This window comes from Anas acuta, chromosome 1 (assembly GCF_963932015.1).
Source record: "Anas acuta chromosome 1, bAnaAcu1.1, whole genome shotgun sequence".
Classification (NCBI taxonomy): Eukaryota; Metazoa; Chordata; class Aves; order Anseriformes; family Anatidae; genus Anas; species Anas acuta.
In genome coordinates, this window is record NC_088979.1 from 81,221,896 (window position 1) to 81,242,737 (window position 20,842).

Genomic DNA, 20,842 nt, shown 5'->3' on the forward strand with positions numbered 1-20,842 from the left:
GTGAGAAATGTTGATTACTTCATCTTTTACATCTCCATGAAGAAATGCTCCATTTATTGTTTGGAGGGTAGACATCCCTGCTGAGACAGCGCTCCTGTCTCCTGTGAGGGTAATGAAAATAGTTCATTAAGAGAACAAATTAGAACCTTTTGTTTTGATAACAATACCCTTCTCAACTTGAACATGTATTTATTTTTTTTCCATTTAATGGGATTGTGGGTTGTGCAACATCATTATTTCCAATCAGATGGGTATATTCTGCCTCCTTATTTTCATCTAGGAGGGAAGGAGGACAGTCACCTGCGTCAGGGGAAAAACTGCTTGGAAAGGAAAACAATCGTGGTTAAAACTATGTGTCTAAGGGTCTTGGACAGAATTTCCGATCAGAAAGTGCCCAAAGTGCCTCCAATAAATAGGCAAGTAACAGCTTGGGCCTTTATGTATAAGAAAGGAGACTCGGGTACAAGCTTCTGTTCTGCCTGATCTGGAGCAGGAGGCTCCACCAGAGTACCTGCACCCTCACTTGGCTGTCGCTGGAGATGCTGCAGTGGAGGTTTGCCTCCTTTGTGCATTGGGAGGGTTTATAGGGTGGGGAAGAGATAAGCAGGTAGCGAGGAAGGTGGCGGTGTATTCACAGATCACTTTTGTCTTAAAGTTAAGATCACTTAAAGATCACTTTTGTCACAGATTTCTTTTGTCTTAAAGTTAAGCTGCTGAACCTACTCCATGGACCGAAACATACCTATTCCTGTATATTCTGCCAGCTAGGAAACTCCAGAAGGGATTCTGCCCGCCACTTCTGAAGGTTACTGTGTGTATTTCTTGCATAATATCCTTGGAATAATAATGGGAATTCATTATGTGTCTATGCCAATGTCACACTACCTCAGACCTCTGCAGCAGCACTCACACTTGAGCATCCGTTCGGCTGGTGCTGGTGGTTTTCTCCAGTGATTGATGCCTGGAGTTGTTTGTATGAGAAGTGCTGCTCAAAGTTACGTAGGCGTAATATGGTATAAAAGAAATCAGAGGTTATTTAGAGCTGTTGGAGCCTGGCTGTTCTTCATACGGAGTTCAGCTGAGAAAGATTGTTTACAATCTGATCAAATTATTAGGCCTGGAACTGGTGATGGTGGTATTCTCTGGTTTGAATGAAATTTTATGGCCCGCATATTATATGGGAGGTTAGATTAGATTATGTAGTGATTTTCCCCAACCTTGAAGTTTATCTGATAGGTTGTTCTCATTCTGAACTATGTCACTTTCACCTCACAGCAAATCTATTTTGATTTTGTTTTGCTCTTCGCTAAATTATCAGGGTGATAGCATGGATTCTTTCTCCTCTCTGCTCCCAGGCTGCTGCGCCTGCAAAGTGACCGCAGACACAGGGCTTCATTGCTCTCACCGGGAGCTCTGCATCTCAGTGCTCTGGGGCATCAGTAACCTTGAGCTACATCTTCTGCCACGCTCAGTTAAAAATCTGACTGTCCTCCTTACAGCTGGGAAGGGAGAAGGAGCTGCTCTAACTGCTGCTCTACTTCAGCCTGGCGTCCAGCGACTTTTACAGCATGTTATGTGTCTCACTGCTTCAGAGCTTAATAAACTTCATTGCTGTAAAATGTCCTTATCCCCTCTTTTGATTATGAGTTGGGAATAAGGAGAGAATTAACATCATTAGCTGATGCTTGTTTTTTATTTTCTTCCTCTGTGTTTCTCTGTTGACGTATACATGTAGCGTAATTATCCTTCTGCTGCAGTGAAACTTTCACGGCTCTGTAGTCTATGGGTACAAGAGCCAAACTTTCTTTAGGCTTATTTCGGGGACTCTGCTCATCTCCTGCACCAGGATATTAACTGTCAAATATATGTTGAAAATCGTCTTTGACACTGTACTGAAATAGAGAATTTAAAGGATGTTTTCTTCACCTCATGATGATATTGGGGCTGGTGTTTCTCTCCCTTCTTCTATTACAGAGGCAAGTTACAAATATTTAGCCACGTTTCTGTAATTCTATCAGTGGTCCAGACGTTTCAGGCAGCGGATGACACTAAGCTGTGCATGTACTGCCATGTAAGTGTAAACACAGGAATGCTGTTAAAAGGCTGATGCTCCGAGTAGTGTGTTTCACTTGGATGGGATTCCAAAAGCATTTCCTTCCTGGTGGCTGACAGCAATATTCACGGCAAGTTTTTCAAGCCATTGAGAAATGGAAGATGTTTAAGATCCCTTTCCACAAATGGTTTACACCACAACTTCACATTGTAAGGGACTGTCTGTCCGGTTGTATTCTGTGGCATATAATAAGGGTGCATACGCACACATCCATAGAATATCCTTTGTTGTGGCTGTTAAATAACTGTCCAGATAAAAATAAATACAAATGAGTCATTTTTTTCTCCTGGAGAGGTATATCTGCGTGTCACAGTTTTAAAAAAAAAAAAAAAAAAAAAAAGCAAAGGTAGTAAAGTATGTGTTAGCATAAGTAAAGACAACGGATGAGGAAAAAGGGCAGTTGCTGGAAACCAGTGAGGTAAGTGAAAGGTTGGCATCAAATGCTGAATATCTCTTGCCTAAAAATAGCTCTTTCCTGTGCTTCTGTAAATACTAGGAAAAAGCCAAACTGCACAAATGAAGTGTGTTGTTTTGTGGGTGAAATGTCACGGTGAGAGCAGAGAGGATCACGTAGCGGCTGGTCATTCTGCATCTCCAGGAATCACCGAGTCCCCCTCTGCCTTTACAAACTGTGTATGCAGGCTTAGGAAGAGGACAAGGAGAGAAGAGAGCAAGCGAAAGGCTCTGGGATTAGGCACATTCCAGCGACTCCGCAGAAGGCTGCAGTCAAGAGCTTGAACAGGTTTCATCTGAAAGAGAGCAAAGTCCTTTGCCTATGAAACATTAGCTACAGATTGAGAAAAGGCAATGCAGAGACTGAAAGGTAGTTTGATACTGGAAATGAAAGATAAAGGAGGACATCAAGTGATGATGTAATTGAATGCAGGGTACGGCTGGGGTGCTATAGAAATGTGAATGTGGGATTGGTACTAGCAAAAAAGCCAAGACTGCAAAGTGCAGAAGACTGAATTGACTGAGAAACTACAAAGAAAAGTGAAAATCTGGTGTTGGGATAAAAAGAGGGAGGGGGAGGGCCATTTCACCCCAAAGGTCCTTACTGGCACCCCATAGTGCTGAGCAGCACTTCCAGGCTGAGGTGAGAGGACTGCTGTCCCCATATGATCTTCTGATTTTTCAATTGCCAGAGGACTTATTTGAAGCTTGGCACTTTTGTGCTCACATCTATAGTTTCTCCTCTCCAAAGACCAGTTAGTTGATGGATGGAAGGGTGGAAGCCAGGCTGGATGAGCATCTAGTGAAGAAACCAAGGGAAGATGACATTTTCCAAGTACTTTTCAAGTAAGGTGCAAGGTGTCCTCTGTGAGTCTGAGTCCCTCCATGATATTTAGGTTACCACGGCTATTTGAGTCTAGAGTTGTGGGTAGAGTTCATGCTTCAAAACTAAGCATCGTAGAATGTACATTATTCTGATAGTTGCATTTATTTACCATCATACTAGCTGATTCTCCTCATCTAATTACATTCATAGTGCGTCTTCAAAAATGCAACAGGAAAAAAAGAAAGAACTAAAACTTCTTCTCATTTTTCCTCATCCCTACAAATCACTTTCTGGCTCTGACTTTGTAGTTTTTCCTTGCAAGATTGCAGGACACCGATTTCATGTTTGCTAGATTTTTTTTTAATTTTTATTTGTGGCCTGCGATCTCTGACCAAGTTAATTTCTGTTGTTTGTTGCACATAAAGATTCACAGCAGGTAAAACCGTGGAGAGATTGTATTAGACAGATGAACTGTGGCAGAGTGGAGTTACAGTGAGATGCTCAGCCTTTTCTAACTGTTAGTACTTTAGCAATTGTACTGACAGGCTACAGTAAAGATCTAATACCTCGGGATGTTTTTTCTAGGATGTCATTCTCCTTTCACTTGTGTAGCTCAGGAGCAAACATTTGGAGAATTCAAAAATTTTAAATGTCCTTGCCATCTTGGGCACTGCAGTTTTTAAGTTTATCTGGTACCCAAATCCTTAACAGGTGGCCTGAATTTCTCAGGTTATTCAGAAACCAGCAGCAGCTTGCATTGAGGTCAGAACTCAAAGCAGCAGCCTGAGTTCATATGCTAAATCAAGAGGGATGAAGATGCATTTCTGTGTGTGTGTGTATATATATATACATGCGTTACAGCATGAGTCAGGATCAAGCTGAAAGATGGACTTCACTGCCCAGTAGGTATGGGGAAAAAAAAAAAAAAAAGATGGGGTTACAAAATGGTTGATAACTTCTAAATTCTGGAGCAGCCAAATAACATCCAGGGTAAAGTTTAGGTTTAGGAAGGAGTGGGTTTCTTCTGATTCCTCTGCCAAACACAATGCTCTTATTTCTGCTGCAGAGGACAGAGTATTATGTTTGAGTCTGAGTCATCCAATTTTGCTGCAGGCCACGTGAGACTTTAGCTTAATAAGTACAGCAGGTTCTGAAGCTATTATTAAATCATTCCTATCATCTGGTAGGAAACATCTGAATGTTGTGTTGTTCCATGACAGAATCTGCATGTTTGGTTTTCCACTGATATCTGGGGCTAATAACCATGTAACAGAAGGTTTTGACTTAGCTATCACTGTTGGGAATCCTTGTTGGGAATCCTCCCTCTTCTCTGGCTGCAGCTTTCCAGTTACGTGAAAGCAAAAAAGCATTCTAGCAAATAATAGAAAAGCTCATAAAAATGTATTGAACACATACTCTGTGTCCTGAAGTGATGTGCAGCGTCCTCTGTGCTGGAGTGACTGTCACCCCATCAAAATGTGGGCATATTCAGCTCGGTGCCAGCACGGAGCAGCTCTGTGTGAGGGGGATGAAATCCCTCTTCAGCTAAACGCCTAACAATGACAAATTGATTAAATTCCCTGATCAGTCAGAGTAAAGCTAACACGCCTGGTTCTCGGGATAATTTCCCCATCGCTGTTGTTTGAAATAAGACCTCGTGGTAGGAAAGTTACAGATGATGTAAGCCATTCAGCAGCAGGGAAAACAAAGCTCCTATATTTGCCTGCTTGAAATCCCATAATAATGTAATGCATCTGCTGAAGCAATATCTAAATCTCATTCCAGAGTGTGTCACCGGAAAGGACAGGGTATTCCTCAGCACAGACTGGTTCCTATACACAGTTTTATCAGTTTTCCCGGGCCCATAAGAGCAGACAAAATGAATGACTAGCATCCAGTATGCTCACCTACGCATCCCTTCTGTGTTGCTTTTGCTGTCTGTGTTTTCCAGGCGGAGTTGAAATTGCCCATATAAATGTGTTTTGCTGAGAATAACAACAACAAACAACCCTGTGATCAACTATATCACTAGTCTTATTTTTTATGCCAAAAAATGGATCTGGTAAGTGCTCCATTGCTGCATGCCTTTCCAGCAATTTTCTTATTCTGTGACATGTGATTGTTTACAAGCAAGTTTTCCCAAGCAAATCCTTCATGAATGTTAGTTTGGTTCCCCCAGAATTAAATTCTGGATCTATATTATGGTGTACAGCCTTTGCTGGGCCCTGCCCATGCAGGTACCACAGCTTCCTGCAGCAGCTGATGCCCTCCATGGGGGATGTGATAGCCAGGCATGGATGCTAAAGGCAAGAAGTTTTCATACAGTGATGCATGGTGATGGATTTTGAGTCTCTGGAGGACTTGGCTGAGCTTACATTCATCAACCTTTACCTTATGCAGTGGAGCCAGTTGCTGAAGCTGGCCAACACGAAGCTGCAGGCTGCCATGAGGCCTCCCCTCAGCCTGCTCTGCTCGGGGCCGACCAAACCAAGTGACCTCAGCTGCTCCTCATACATCGTGCCCTCTACACCCTTCACCATCCTTGTGGCCCTCCTTTGGACGTTCTTTCATGGCATAATAGTATTATGTTCTTCTCATACTGTGGTGCCCAAAACTGCACACACTACTCGAGGTAAGGCCGCACCAGTGCAGAGCAGCACGATCCCCTCCAGCTCTTGGCAAGGCCTCTCTGCCCTCAAGGGACTCAACAACTCCTCCAAATTTAGTTTCAACTGCAAACTTAGCATGCCAAATGGGACAACATTTGCCAGCTTCCAGTTGCCTATAGCAATACGTAATCTATGGTAGCCAGCGCACATCTCAGCTGTGTGTGCAGCGGTGGGGTGTTCATAACCCACGGCATACCTTAAAGGCTTGCAGAGACTCACCCAGTCACACCTCACGCAGAGATGCACACTCAAACCAGGCACATTTCTTTAAATACAGCTCCCGTCTTGGTTGCTCACTGCATGAGCATGGTGGTGGTGGCCTGGAGGAGGGGAAGGGATGTGTAGAAGACAAATAGAAACAGACCAAATGCACCGTTTTATTAAGAAAAACAAAGTGATGTATTGCCTTTGGCTTTCTCCCTAGCAAACGCAAGGGTCAAACTCTCATAGGCTCCAAAGCAAGCAGGACTTGGCTTCTCTGTAGGAATCCTATTTTACTGATAAAGTAATTCTGGCTCTGCAGCTTTTTATCTGCTCTCTAGCACTGTGCCTTGGGCAGAGGGACAGAGGAGAGTGGGGCTGCACCGCTGGCAGGAGAGACTAATGGCAAATGGTTGGGAAACTGCATCCCTTGGATGAAATGGGACGAGGGAAGAGCATGAAGCACCCCCAGCCATGGTGGAAGGTACCAGGACAGGTAGTGAGGAGCACAGCCCTGGTCAGAAAACATGATGAGAGAATGAGCAAGAGAAACAAAAACAGAGCAAAAGTATGGGGAAAAGGAGTTGGTTGGAGAGCAGAGCTGGCCACAGAATTTTCCCCTTTATAACAGAGGGCTGTTAGGGTTTTGCTTTGTTTCTATGTGCTCAGAAAGTTTCTTGATCTTCTCAGCTTCTCACCAGAAAACTTGTTTGCTGTCTGTGAAAAGTTCATTCCTCTCTTATGAGACAGCGGCCGAGAGCCAACAGTGCATTTCCATCAGACGCTTGGGCAGAGGGAGAGACTCAGGGAGGGGGAAACCTCCCTGCCCAGTGTCCAGACTGTGGGGAAGAAACTGACAATGAAAGGATAAGGATTTTTTAAAAAGAAAAAGAAAAAACAAAAGAAGAAGAGAAAGGAAAAAGAAAAAGAAAAAGAAAAAGAAAAAGAAAAAAAAAAGAGCCCAAGGTGAATTCAGGGAAATCCACTCAAAGGAGAAGGAAAAAGAGGAAAGAAAGGAGGGAAAGGAGAGAGCATGAAAAACTAGCATGGAGACATAGCTTTGGCTGTGTTGGAGAGTGGCAGGAGAGGATCCAGCTACTAATGAAACCTCTCTGGGAGAAGTTTCTCACTAAAGGCCAGCAGCTGTGGACTATCAGGGACAGCATCAGGGGTTGTCCCTGGTGATGGTCCCCGAGGTGCTCTCCTGGCAGGGTACCCAAAAACCACCACAGCGGTGCCTCTGAAGGGGAAGGTTGCTCTTGGTGGTCAAGGCTTCCCATGATGGCCCTTGTCAAACCCTGATTTCCCTCATGTGGCTGCTGGTCAGTCCAGGGTTGTGCAGTTTGCTGTGCCCATAGCTTGTAGGGACACTGCCATGCGGTCGGGACCCTTGGCCTGTGCTACCCATGCAGTTGTGAGAAGAGAGGAGAGGCTGTGGGACAGCCCCAGGGGAGCCAGGAAATGGAAGGGGCTCTCCAAATGGCTTGTGATTCATGGCATACAGCTTAGCAGGTCATTGTGATACTAGGACATCTACCTGTTGTTACACAAGGCCATGGGCTGAGACCCAGGCCTGGAGGTGAAGAGCAGTGATGAGACCTGATGACTCCCAGAGGTGGGACAAGGGCTGGAGAGGCTGATCACTGCCAGCCCCAGAAGGGTGCAGAAGACACACCCAAACCTTGCACATGGCCTCCAACCCAGGAATAACCCATGAGATGTGAGGAGGACTTGGAAGCTAGTATCCCTTGTCCTCCGTGTCATTACAGCTGGTCCTGGGCCTAAAATCTGGGCTCAGTCCATGGCATCTGGCTGCTGGGCAGGTGGCCTGGACGCACTGCCCTGGTGGCTGGGTGGGCTTCTTGGACATTGCACGTGCTTGCTTGTGTGGGAGGTAGGAAGGGAAGGGAAGCAGTTGTGAGCTGCTTTTCTTTACCTCTGGCAATATCTTGGACTTTAATGTTGAAATAAATGTTATCAGTCTTGGGGTTCACCTGGCACCACCCATACGAGCAGGAGGGTGCAGGACGGGAAGGAGGTGTGGGATGAGACCCAACACCATAGTGAAAAGTTAGGAGGAGGCTGTGTGGGGCAGAATCAGATGGAGATTCATGAGAGACCCACCCTCACCATAAGCTGCTTCCGTTTCATTTTCTGTAATTCTTCAGTGCTGCCCTTTCTCCTGACCATACCATTAATTGTATGACATTTACTGTTTTCCTCAGGAACTGGAGCCTTATTATGGCATGAAAATCCTGGTTCGATTTTGTTCCTTGGCTAACATCTCTGGCTCTCAGAGTTTTAGACGAAAGCTCACGTACATGACCTGGATGAACAGCCAGGTTCAGAAATCAGGAGGCAAGTGAAAAGAAAAATGAGAAATGTGTTATTTGAAAGCAGGCACTAATGATCTCTCATCCAATCTTCTGACTTGCTGTGGCCGTGACCTGTGACTGTCAGAAATGGTGACAATGCTAATGGAGAGGCGCATAATGGGTGATTGTCTAGGTAACACTCCCGGGGAGCAGCGTCACTGAACTCAACATGGTTTCAGAAACTGCAGGAGTGTTAGAAGTTTCCGTATTTCGTACAGCCTTCAGCTCTCTGGTGAAGCAGGTCAGACACTTTCTGTACTACCTGGGCCTACAGTCTTTTGTCATCCGTTTCACACGGTATCCATGGCTCTCTTCTGGGCTCCCACACTAAAAGATGAGTCCCTTTAATCTGCTGTATGAAGAAAATACAACGGGCTTCTGCCCTTTAATGGCAACAGCACCGAATGCTGTATGCAAACAGGACATATATCAGCAAATATGTACATTGTGGAAAAATTTTATATATGTGTGAGGTATTATCCTGCTATCTATGAAAACATGTATTTTAAAAATCACGGTAAAACAGAGTGTTTCACTTCTTGTGTACTGCAAAGGGTTGTTCAAAGTCCCTTTTGTTCACGTGTTCACTTGGCCACTCAGACCTAAACCAGTATCAGTGGTTGCTTGTCCTTCTCTGACTGCTCAAGGTGATGCCAAGCTCTCTGCCCAAAGCATCCCTTTCACCAGACCCAAAGGCACACAGACCTCTTTCCCCCAGACCCCCATCCCATGCATATCTTAGGCATGCTGTGCCAGGCTGGCACCAGCATTAGCAACCCTTCGTTAGTCCTTGAGCTGTCTCCAAACTTCGGGGATGTCTGAGGTCTGCTTGTCAGAAAGATGGAATGAGACGATTTGCACTGAGCCGCAGCGCAGCACTGAGCTGCTCAGATGGCTGCCTCCCAGAATATGCATCTGAGGTAACTTCGCTTTCATGTGATTTGTAAAATGCCAGGCAGTTTTCTTTAAATAGAGCCGTGTGTCGCTTACCTCCTCTTTGGGAGCACGGGCTCTGGTCCCCCACTCAGGCTTTCTTGCCAAGAGCGTGAGCCAATCTTGTCCAGTAGAGGGAATTTACTTTTCCACTCCTTGGCTCCCAGCCCTCTGAATGATCTCGCAAGTGACTCCAGACACAGTTAATTTCATTTATTTTTTCCCCATCAGCTATTGAAGGTTCCAGTTGGGCCTGCTAATTTCTTCCACAACCTTATGAAAACAGCTTTTATAGCTGGGCTTTCCCAGAAGCTCTGCACCAGGGCTCCAACATGCTGGCTACATCTACCATTAGTGGTCAGCTAGGGTCTGTGTGTGCGCACATGGACTGCATGCCTCATACGGCGGTGCTGACAGCAAGATTGCAAGGCGCTTGGGCACTCTCGACTCCATGAAAATACTTTAGATGAAGGGCTAGGAACAGGGAGCAGGGTTACAGAGATGGGAGGGGACTGAGAAATTCAGGGAAGATGTGGAAAAGGGAAGGTAGAGAGGGACGGGAGCCTGAAAAAACACAGGAGAGCCTGCTGGGTTGCAGCAGTCAAAGAGGATGCAGTCAAATCTGTCTGCAGGCAGCCGCACATCTCTGCGCCCGCAGTGCCCGAGGCCCTGCTCGCCCTGGCAGGCAGAGGGAGCCAGGAGAGGTGATGCAAAGTGCCCTGAGCAAAGTCAGGACCTGGGGTCAACTGTGCTGCTGTTGTAGGGCCTGTGAAAAAGGACACGATGTACGAGTTTGGGACCTAACAGTGCTTCCCATTTGTCTTCCCCATGCTTTGAGCTGGCGAGTTTTGAGACACGAGCAAGAACCACTGCTACAAAAAATTTTTAACAATATTTTTTACCATAATATGGGCCCTATTTTCACGGCAGTGGCCAGCACTGTTGTATTAAGGAGCAAGACTGCACCCGCAGTGAATAATGCCACCTCTCCAGCCCACAGGGCTGTGTGTCTCACACCCGGCCCCCCTGGACCAGCCATGCCAGGAGATGCTGCAGATCCCTTTCAGCTCATGTTCAAGAGGGCTTGCCAAGGGCACTGGGACACCCGTGGCTGCACAACGTGGTTTGGGGATGGGCTGAGGTGATTGAGAAATGGGGCTGGGGCCAAGAGCGAGGTGGGAAGCTGAGCTGCTGCATGGTGAATGCCTGAATGCAGGTTTTTGGGGCCCAGATCGGCAGATCATAGAAAGGTCGTGGTATTAGCAATCACTCATTCTGTGATTAGCATTAAATATGATCATTTCCAGGCCAGGTCCTGTGGAAACCTGGCAGTGCATAACAAAAATAAACGTGCAAAGAAGCAAGCTGAAATTTCCGTATACAGAAAGTCCTCCGCTTCCCGTAGGAGTATGAAAGGGAGTTAAAGCTGGAGTGCAAAAGTCAGCCGTGTTCTGCCATGGACGTGACGGAGGAGCTTACGCTGGTATAACCATCAGTTTAGCCATCAGCAGCTTTACTGCCATGCAAAACTAATTCCTATATTGACTTGACCCTGCCTCATGTTTGTGGTGGAGAAAAGTCCTTCAGGAGTGGCAAAACTCCCGAGGAAAGGAGAGAGAAGATGGGGTGAAATAGGGAGAAAAGAGGAGCTGAGGGAGCAAAGGGAAAGCCATCACCACCCCACGGGCAACCAGGTGTTTCTGTAGGTTTGAGGGGAGCGAGGTGGAGAGACCAAGCAGTAAGACAAGGCTCTGTGGGAGTGTGGAGCAAGGCAGACACGTGCAAGAGACGCTGCAGATGAAGGAAATAAAAGGTTAGTGAGCCAAGGAGGCAGCTGAGGCTTAAGTACGGAGTAGGTAAAGAAAAAAAAAAAAAAAAAAAAAGACTTTTTTCATTGTCTGCTTCTTTTTCTTAGTTCAAAATACATGACTTTCCTTAAAATTGAGTCATCGTCCAGCCACCCATCAGCACCATGAGGCCAGGCCACACACTCCCAATCCCAGTGGTTCAGGAAGCATCTCCAAACACAACCTTACACCCCCATCACTCCCCTCCAAGGGCACTGAGGTACCTCCTACACTTTGCACAAAACCAGAGGTTTTTCCTCCTTGTCCTTGCCCAAAGGCACTTCTCCTGCAGGGCAGGATCTAGCCCAGCTGATGAGCTGTTGTAAAATGTTGAAAATGGAGAGGCAGGAATGGGATCATCAGCTTGATTTTGGAACCAGTCTTTTTCCTGGCTGGAGAAGCTGGTCTCTTTTTCAAACAGAAACCAAAGGGCAGATGCTTACTGGTGTGAGGTTCTGATTGTTAGATACCTCAGCAAGTGCCATCAAACCCTGCAGTGGGTTTGTGACCTTGTCTGACCACCCCCAAAGAGAGAGGGGCTGCTTGCAGGGTAGCCTATGATGTAGCTGACGGGATAGTAAATGGGATAATTAATGGGACAGCCTGTGAGATAGCTGGTGGGGTAGCCTGTGGGATAGCCGTACAGGACTCTCTTCTAAAAGGACTGCCACATGCTGTGGAGCCTGCAGAACCTCACTGGTCTCCTCCATGGGTCGGCTGGTGCCAGGCTTCAGTTTGGGCAGGGAAGGCAGCCCCGAGCCCCCATCGAACCCTCTCCCACAAGCCGAGCTCTGCCAGGCTCCGGCACAAGGGACACCAGGACATCTTCCTGGAGCTCCTCCATCAGCAGCCTCGGAAAACACCACTAATGGTGCCAGAACGAGCTGGTCCTGGCCGCTCTGTGTGCTCACAGCCGGACACACCGCCTGTGCCGTGCGAGGGCAGAGGAGCAGCTGTCCCCAAACCCGCTCCCCTCCGTGACCCAGCCTCACCCGACGCTGCTCCTTCAGCTCCCAGCAGGCGCGGGCACTGCAGAGCAGTGCAAACACGCAGCAGATGGCACCTGGCATCCGCTCAGAGAGTCAGCCATCGGGTGCTTTCCCCTCGTTTCCTCCTCGTTTTTTTAGCTACCCCTTCAAACGAGGGACACGCTTGCCAGGATGCTTCGCGTTCCCCTCAGCAGCACATGCCTTCGCTGCAGGGGTGGCACAGGGCGCGAGCGTGGGCTTTGCGTGTCCTTTGTGTTTCTGGTGCTGCTGCCTTTACAGCTCCTGCTTTTTCTTCCCAGCTAGATAACAGGAGGGCTGTGGAAACCAAGCTGCCGGCTTTGTGCAGAGACAGCCCCAGCCCTGGCTGCAGTGGGGGTCTAAGGGCATCTCCAGCGCACGGCAGGGCTGGGAGCCCGCTGGCAGCCTGCGGGAAGCTCCCCGAAAAGGGTCCAAATTTAGCAACCCCGCTCCCGTTTCAGGGTAAAAACGATGGAGGAGGTTTCCCCCCATCAGTGAGTGCTGCTCGGCGCTGCCTGTGTGCCTGCGAGCCCGCAGCTCCCAGCCCGAGAGCAGAAGGGGGCTGTTGCCATGGGAATGGAGAGGGCACTTCGGGAGAGCATCTGGAGCCGCAGCCCTGCCTGCCCAAGGCAGCTGGATGCGGAGGGGAGCACGACTAAAAGGAGGTGGCAGAGAGACGGAGACACAGCAAAATGCGTGCACGTTAGAGGAGGGACCTCCCCAGAATGAGAGTGCAGTGGGACACAGAGGAGCAGGGACACCAAACTGCCAGGCAGCGGTGGCTCGGCTTGGTGGGGCTGAGCCTTGTTTTCCGCTCTGTTTGACGCTGGGAAAAGGCCCAGCCAAAGCCCGGCTGTAGCAAGATGGGATCTGCCTCCTCCACTTACCGGCCCAAGTGTATTTATTTGGATGTTGATGGAAGAATTCAAAAGGTACTCGTGCTGTTTTCTCGCAAAGCGGCGTCTCCGGCCGCAGCGGCGGCTGCAGGCTGTGCTTGCTGGGTGTCCTCTTTCTGCAAGGCGAGCGAGACGCGTGGCTCCAAGCCTCTTTGGAAAGGGAGGGGGGGTCTCCAGCAGCTTCTGCTTTTGGACACAGATTTTAATTTAAAGGGGATGGGGCTGCTGGCAGCCTGCGAGCACCCGGTGCTGCCGGCGCTCGCTGCCTACGCAGGAGTTTCGCAGCGTTGCAGGACGCCTCTCCGAGAGCAGCCTCCTGACGTGTTTGCAAAGTTTTGCTGGCGGAGAGGTGTTCCCCGGGCTTTGAGCCCGGCCACCGCAGCTGGAGAGCACGGAGCTGTTTTGGGATTGCCCACCAGTGGGCTTGTAGGACGGGTGCTTTCCTTGTGGGAAGTTATAGGGTGGGCAGGTGCCGGGTGCTGCTGTGCGGCTGCGGTGCCGCGGGGCCCCACTGCCCTTGTGAAGCCGGTTGTAAAATGTCGATGGATGTTAATCAAATCTTGGACTCCGGTTAGTCTGCCTGGTTTGCTTAGCCACGGTTCGCAGCACAGGGGAAACGGCAGGGGAAAATGTGTTCTGGCTGAAGGGGAGAGCTCACACCATAGAGCAGAGAGCCCACCGCTTTTAAGCTGGGAAACGCCTCCGTGTTTTTGTAAGTCAGTCCTCTTTTTCTTCTTTCTGACGGCAGTTCCTTGGCCACGGACCGAGTGCCTTTTATAAAACAGAGCGAAAGCCACCGAGAGGCTCACAAGTAAGCTCTGACTTGCAAAATTCGAACACCCATCCTTTGTGCTCCGGCTCCAAGTTGTCGTTTCACCCAGCCGCGCCGTGCCTCTCTCTTTGAAAAAGAAACCAGCAGAGATGCCCTTCCCCTTCCCTCCTCTCCTATGTATGAATGACCACAGGAACGGGGCAGAGGCAGAGCTCAGCCGTGCCCTGCCCCGCGTGCCTCCACTGCCCACGGTCCCCTCTGTCCCTGCCCGGGGGACACCCCGCCACCAGCAGCACCACCGTGGAGCCGGCCGTCAGGAACGGGACCCTGGGGAGTTCTGCTCTTCTGAGAGCGTACGGAGCACTTCTGTAGGTGTTAGTAAATCACACTGTTTGCCATCACCACTGGGTTTGGCTTGTTTTATTTTGCTTGTCAGTTATTTTTGTGTTTTTTTTTTTTGTTTTTAAAAGAGCATCTTCACAGAGCCAGTCTCTGGAGAGCACTTTTGTCACTGAAAGCGCAGAAGAGGCACGGCCGCATGAGCAAGCAAATGCAAACTCGGGCGGCATTAAGTATTATTTTTTTTTTTTTTTGCTCGATAAATGTTATCTGTTTCTTTTGTCAGATGTGAAATTCCATCTGTGCAATGTTTGGAAGGAGTCCTGCTATAAAAATACCGAGTAAATGGGGTTCACCCAGGGGTAAGCAGGGCATTATCTCAGATCCTCATGCCTCCTCAGTAACAACATCCCTTGGAGAAAAAAAAAAAAAAAAAGAAAAAAAAAAAAAGCAGCCCTTAATCTTCTGAGGAATGCAATATTTGCGGCTTCTAAAGGGAACTCATTAAATCAATGCTGAGCCGGTAATGAGGTACGAGCTTCGTTACGGCAGAGCTTGCTGAGTTTGAAAGGGCTCAGCTCCAACTTGCAAGCGGCTTGCTGGACATGGCAGGGCTGTGCGGTGGCCAAGACTGGCCAGGCTACAGCGACGATTAGTCATGGTGGCAATTACTAATAGTCAGTTTTGTGTTTCTACCGCACCTTAAACCAGTGTGACCTCGGGGTGTGCTGCTGATTTTGGAAGATGCGATTTCCCCTCTGTGCTGGAGCGAATGAAGGGACAACCCAGGCCCCGCGGGCTGCATGCCACCACTCCTGGGAGCCCGCACGTTGCAGATGAGCACCTGAAAATGCTCTGCAGCAAGAGCTGAACTAAGCTAAGTAGGTTTGTGTGTCATCGGGTCCAGAGAGGCAACAGTGGGGAAGGCAAAGGGACGTGGCTCGGTGGTTTGCAGCGATGGTTGGAGCTGGAGGAGGGTTTGCTGGTGTGGAATGGACACGTGGAAGGGAATGACACCAGCAGGAATGTCACTGTGGGTGCTCACAACCAAAAGTCTGGCTTCTGTGTCCACCAGGAGAAGGTTTTGGCCTGCTAATAGCATTGTGCTGGCCAAGGAACAGAGGACCAGGGCCCCCGTAGGGCAGCCACCTGCTGACCTGGTGGAGGCAGAACCACAACTGAAGCACGAGGTGGAGGGGACAGCCCTGCCGAGGCTGCTGGAGAAGGAAGATCAAAGGCTTGGCAGCACTACAGCTGTGTGCTGAACCCGTGCCCTGCACAGACCCGCTTCAAAGAGGCCATTTGTTCTTGGGGCTGATTGAAAAATGGGGTTTTGGCATGACGCCCCTCCTAATCAGTGCCTACACGATATGGATGCACACCTGGGGAAATCAGCACCGCTGGATTTACCTATTTCTAAAGGATGTTCTTGCCCAGAGACGTTCAGAAGTTCATAAGCCACTTGCCTGGTCACCCACCTCCCTCTGCACTTTGCATGCATGTCCAGGGCTTCAGACACCTGAGAAACACGTCCGTGTCCCTCTTGTACACAGCCAGGATTGCTGCCAGCCGAAGGAGAAGACGGTGGACTGGGGAACGGTGCCCTCGTTTCACAGAAGATAAGGAGACCTCACAACACCACGGTGGGCAGGGATTTCTCCTCAATCCTGGAGTGCCACTAGATGGGGTCAAGCACTCAAGCCCTCCGGTCTGCCAGTGGAGAAGTGAGGTTTGCCTTGAAAAACTTGAGCAAGCCACCAACAGCATCTCTGCGGCATTATTTGCCTTCATGATGTCATTAACCCTTTGGCTTCTTCTTTAAGAAAAAATCCTGTCGAGTCTGTTTTGAATTAAAAGTCCACCAGCACAGAGCTCATGCTCATTTTTATTTTTATTTTTTCCACACAGAAACTACTGGGGATCATTTGGTTTTGACCTTTGAGATTAAAGTGGTGAGAAAGCAGAAGCAGCCAGTGGCCACATTCCCAGGTGGGTGGCTTCATGGCTCTTGTTTTCAAATGTCACAGGGTGGTGGCTTTGTTCACACAGTTGTAAGGCGTTCTTCTGAGAAAATGCTTGTCTTGAGAGGATTTCTGTTTCCAGTGTCTTAATCAACATCATATTTGTAACAAGGATGGAAAGTCAGAAGCCTACAGAGCCTGAATGAACTGGAAAAATGAGAAAGACTGCCGCTTTTGTCAGAGATTCAAGGAGATCACTCAGGGTGATATTTCTTCCCCGTCAGAAAGCGAATCAAGAATTTTGGAGTCATTTTGCTGGTTTACTGAGTCATTCTGGATGCTGAGCAGAGAAATTAGCTTTCTTTTCCTCTGAGGAATGTATTGACTCCAACCTTTCTCAGCGTCTACTGTGCTGGCCCGTCAAGCAGCACAACGAGATACCCACAGCTCTTGCTCCCCTTGGCCCGAGGTCCACGAAGAGCAGAACAAAGCGAAGATTGGGTTTTGGTGCTGCGGTTATTGCACTGAAATGTCAGGGCATAGGAATAATTTCTGTCATGTGAGCTTTTCTTTTTAATTAGAGCAACAGCCACTGTGGTATAAATGCCTAGACTCCAGCAAACCCAACAGATTTTTCCAAAGCTCGCCGTGCTATTTTTAACACGCCGAACTGGATTCAGATTAAAAACAAAACCCGGCAGAAAAATAGTGGCATGATGATCAGTTCGAGGCCATTAAAAGTCTTCGCACCCCTAATTGCTGCAAGACATCCCCGTGACTCTCTTGGCACAGGGGACAAGCACGCTCTGTGCTGCCCACGTCTTTGTCCCGTGTCTGTTCAGATGAAGGATTTAGCACAATACTCGTTGTTTTTTAGGGTGATACACCAGGGTGTGCAGAGGAGGAGGTCACGGGCAGTCGGGACGTGGACACCTCTTGGGGCTGCTCTGCCTGGCCACCTCATTGTAAAGCAGCAAAAAATAAACAGCAGGTTCCATCTGACTCCATCACGTTACAGCACCTAAAGAGTATGTAAACATCTGAGAGAGTAATGATGGCCTCAAAACAGGCTTTTAAAAAACGGAGAGAAAATGTCATACTTGAGACCTCTGTCCCCTTTCCTCCCGTCTTTCCTCTCCAGTGAGCGTCCTCTGAGCACGTAGAAGGCCAAGCCACAATCCCAGCACAGCTCTGTAATTCCAGCACAGCTCCATCATCCTTCTATGTCCATCCACCAGGAAGTCTTCTGTGGACAGATGTAGCCTATTGCAGTCCATGCTCACTTTAGCCAAGACAAAGCGTAAGTTTAACACCCTCCTGCTAGTGTTACTGAAGGATTTGGACAAGCAAACCATTGAAGCTTATGTTATTTATGTGAGCCTCTTTTGGTGTAGCACAAACAAGACAAAGCACCTTGTTCCTAGCACCTTTCTGGCTAACTTCTACAGCTGCAGACTGGCCTTTCACCTCTCACTGCTTTTCCTGACTCTGTTGACTAATAGCATGCTTCTACCAGCCCAACGTTATCAAGCATGTTGGAACATCAGGCATCATTATTTTTGTTAGTATTTTTGAGACAAGCAGCCCAGCTTAGCTCGTATTTAGTGAGGACAGTTGGTCCTAAAGCATCTTTATCACCCAGTTTATGAAACATTTCAAGCCTAATGCATTAATGTGCTACAGGGTTAATTGCATTTAGTACTCCATTAGAAGCAATTCTGTGCCCTTTCTGTGTTAACAGAAGCTAGAATATAAACATTTTAGTTAATCGTCAAAGGTTGAAATGTTTCCATATCTGCTGTAGAAACTAAGAAACTTTCCGCTCAGCATCACCAAATCTGCCTTGCTGGTTCCTGGTTGTATTCTGCCACTAGTCATTATTGCTGAAAGACTGGATACTGTCAATATGTCCTTCGGTGGAGTCAGTAGGGTGCACAAGGTTCTCTTTAATGTAACCTCTTTCCTCTACAACCCCAACAACTCCATAAAGTGATGAGATCCTTACTTACAGTGTCAGAGACCACCTCTGTCATACTGTCCCTCTCAATAGATGTCCAAGATTGCCCAAGGGGAATCACCACATATCATTGTATTTTTTTCCTAAAAAGAGAAAAATCTCCTTTCTCGTAGCTTTCTGTTCAGGAATGTTATAAAGGATGGGAATTGCAGCTTGCCATACAACCACATGCCTCAGGATCCTGATGCATCAGCTCTGTCTGGCTCCTGTTTCTCTTTTTAGGGTAATGTATATAATAAGGGATTCACCCCACTTAAACATAAACCACAATCATCTAAAAGTCAGTGGTGACTGCTCCAAGCTAGTCATGTAGGTTCCCCCACAGGCACTGGGGAGGCAGGCGGTATCTCCAGAGGATGATTCATCCCATCCTCGACTGGATTTTGGAGACGCGTGGGCTGACTTTCCCTTTGGAAGTGGTCCTCTACCAGCAATAGCAGGTGCCTAGCTGAGCAGCATGGATGAGACATCTAGCACGTAGATGTTTTGAGCTACGTCAGATGAATCCCACTGGTACGTTTCATGTAGGTGCCGTGTTGAAACAAATGTTACTCCACGGCTCGAAGGTAGGTGTGAACCAGCAGAGCTGCAGCACTCTGGCCATTGAAAATAAAAAATCTGCCCTGTTCCTCACTGCCTAACACAGGCAGGGTCTGGAGAGCTCGGGCAGTTTTAATTTCTGTTAGGATTCTACAGCGAGGGCACTCGTTTTTTCTTTCCCACACAAGCCTGTGCGCACACACACATTTATTTTCTTTTCTCCTCTTAGCGAAGCTCCTACTGCATCAAACAGATGGCAAAGCTGGCAAACTATTTTTAATACTGTTTAACATTTGAGCTCAGAAAAATGGAGTGGTTTTCCAAATATCCACTGTTAATTAGTGCGAGAAATAAAGAATGGACGGTTTGGAGATAGCTGGGCTCATACTATAATACTTGCATCTGAATTCCATGAATGAGAAGCCTGGGAGATGTTTAGATGTGGGGTGTTAGGTGAGGCTTCTGTTGAATGTCAAGAGCCATGCCTGATAAGGTAGGTACTCGTGACTATTTTTTGAGGAAGATCTATTTGCTTACTTGCCTAGAAAAATGAGTTCCTCCCAGTGGTTTCTACAGGGAGTTATCTAAGAGCTCTGGATCCTACTTCATTTTGACATGGACAACAAAAACTGCTGAAGAGAAAGGGAAAATCACAATGAAAATTTCACATCAGCCGCCTGCCTCATTCAGAAATCCTCCATGTGAAAACTTCTATTACAGAAGCAGCAACAGCTTCCCTGGTCCACAAGAGATAGATACATAACTGAATTTTACCAAATGCTTCTCCGACGCACTATCCTTCAGTCTCATTAGTCAAAGATGATCATTTTAGATTGCTTTACCTCCACATTTTAAGTGTTTCACATTTGTGACTCTGAACACTGCTTGCTCACTGAGCTGAATGAAAAGCACCAGCAAGTGCAAAAAGTCTTGAATACAGCAGGCAAAAGGAAGTCGGACTGCAAACTGAGCATAGGCTGGCTTTGAAAATATTCCTGCATTATTCATCTATGAGTTTCACTTGGGTAAAAAAAAAAAAAAAAAAAAAAGCTGGTTAAATACTTGGAAGGAAACCCAATTACCAACAACAGATCAGGAGAGGATAACGTTATGGACGGGGTTTGCAGTGTACAGAGAGGATTGGTTGTTCTGAGGATCAAATATAGAACAGAAATTGGATTTGTAGGCTGTGTTTTTACCCATCCTATCTTAAAGCAAAATATAATGCAATTAGTTGTAAACTGGTAGGTCTCAGAGCATGCGCACCGTGGTCCCTTAGTAACATCTCCATCGTGGTCCTTAATGCTAAACTGCTCCTCTAAGTGAGGACGCCAGACAGACAGCAGGACTCTCAATCCCTGCTCTGTCTGAGAGGGGCTTTATAATCCTCCACCAGAGGTGGATACCGTGGATTAAGACAGAATGACCTCTTATTTCAGAGGAAGACCAAAAAAAAAAAATATATATATATATATATTCCAAAAAAATGCAGAAAGGACTGCAGGAGAGAAAGCACCCCACAGTTTCAGCCCCACAGAAGTGAGCTCTGGGCCAGGAACCAGGCATCCGACTTGAGTCACGCTGTCCTACTTCACAGTCACTGCATGCTTCATCAACATCTTATTTCCACTCCAAAAAGCCTCAGTTATTATTCATTCTGCTTTCCCCCCCTTTGCTTTGCATTACTCTCCGAGGCAGGAAGACCGAGTTCCCTGCTTAAATCAAATGACTACTTCTTGGTCTTGATGGAGTGTTATTAAAATGACCCAACTAAGCACTCAGGGAAGACTAGTTTTCCAGTAATTTTTCTGCACATGGTAGAAGTTTATCTAACAGGAAAAAAAAAAAAAAAAAAAAAAAAAACAGAAATATGAAATAATGTTAACTCTCTAA

General features: G+C 47.4%; 1 protein-coding gene across 2 annotated transcripts in view; it reads left to right on the forward strand.

The window, feature by feature from the left end:
• Positions 1-13,094: 13,094 nt before the first annotated feature.
• Positions 13,095-20,842, forward strand: part of PDE9A (phosphodiesterase 9A) — a 41,499-nt gene continuing 33,751 nt past the window's right edge. The window contains exon 1 of one of the 2 annotated variants that reach the window (XM_068684954.1): positions 13,095-13,356. In XM_068684954.1, the coding sequence (XP_068541055.1) occupies positions 13,288-13,356 (69 nt within the window). In that variant the 5' untranslated portion in view covers positions 13,095-13,287. The remainder of the gene's footprint in view (positions 13,357-20,842) is intronic. The other variant, XM_068684964.1, reaches the window with a different exon arrangement.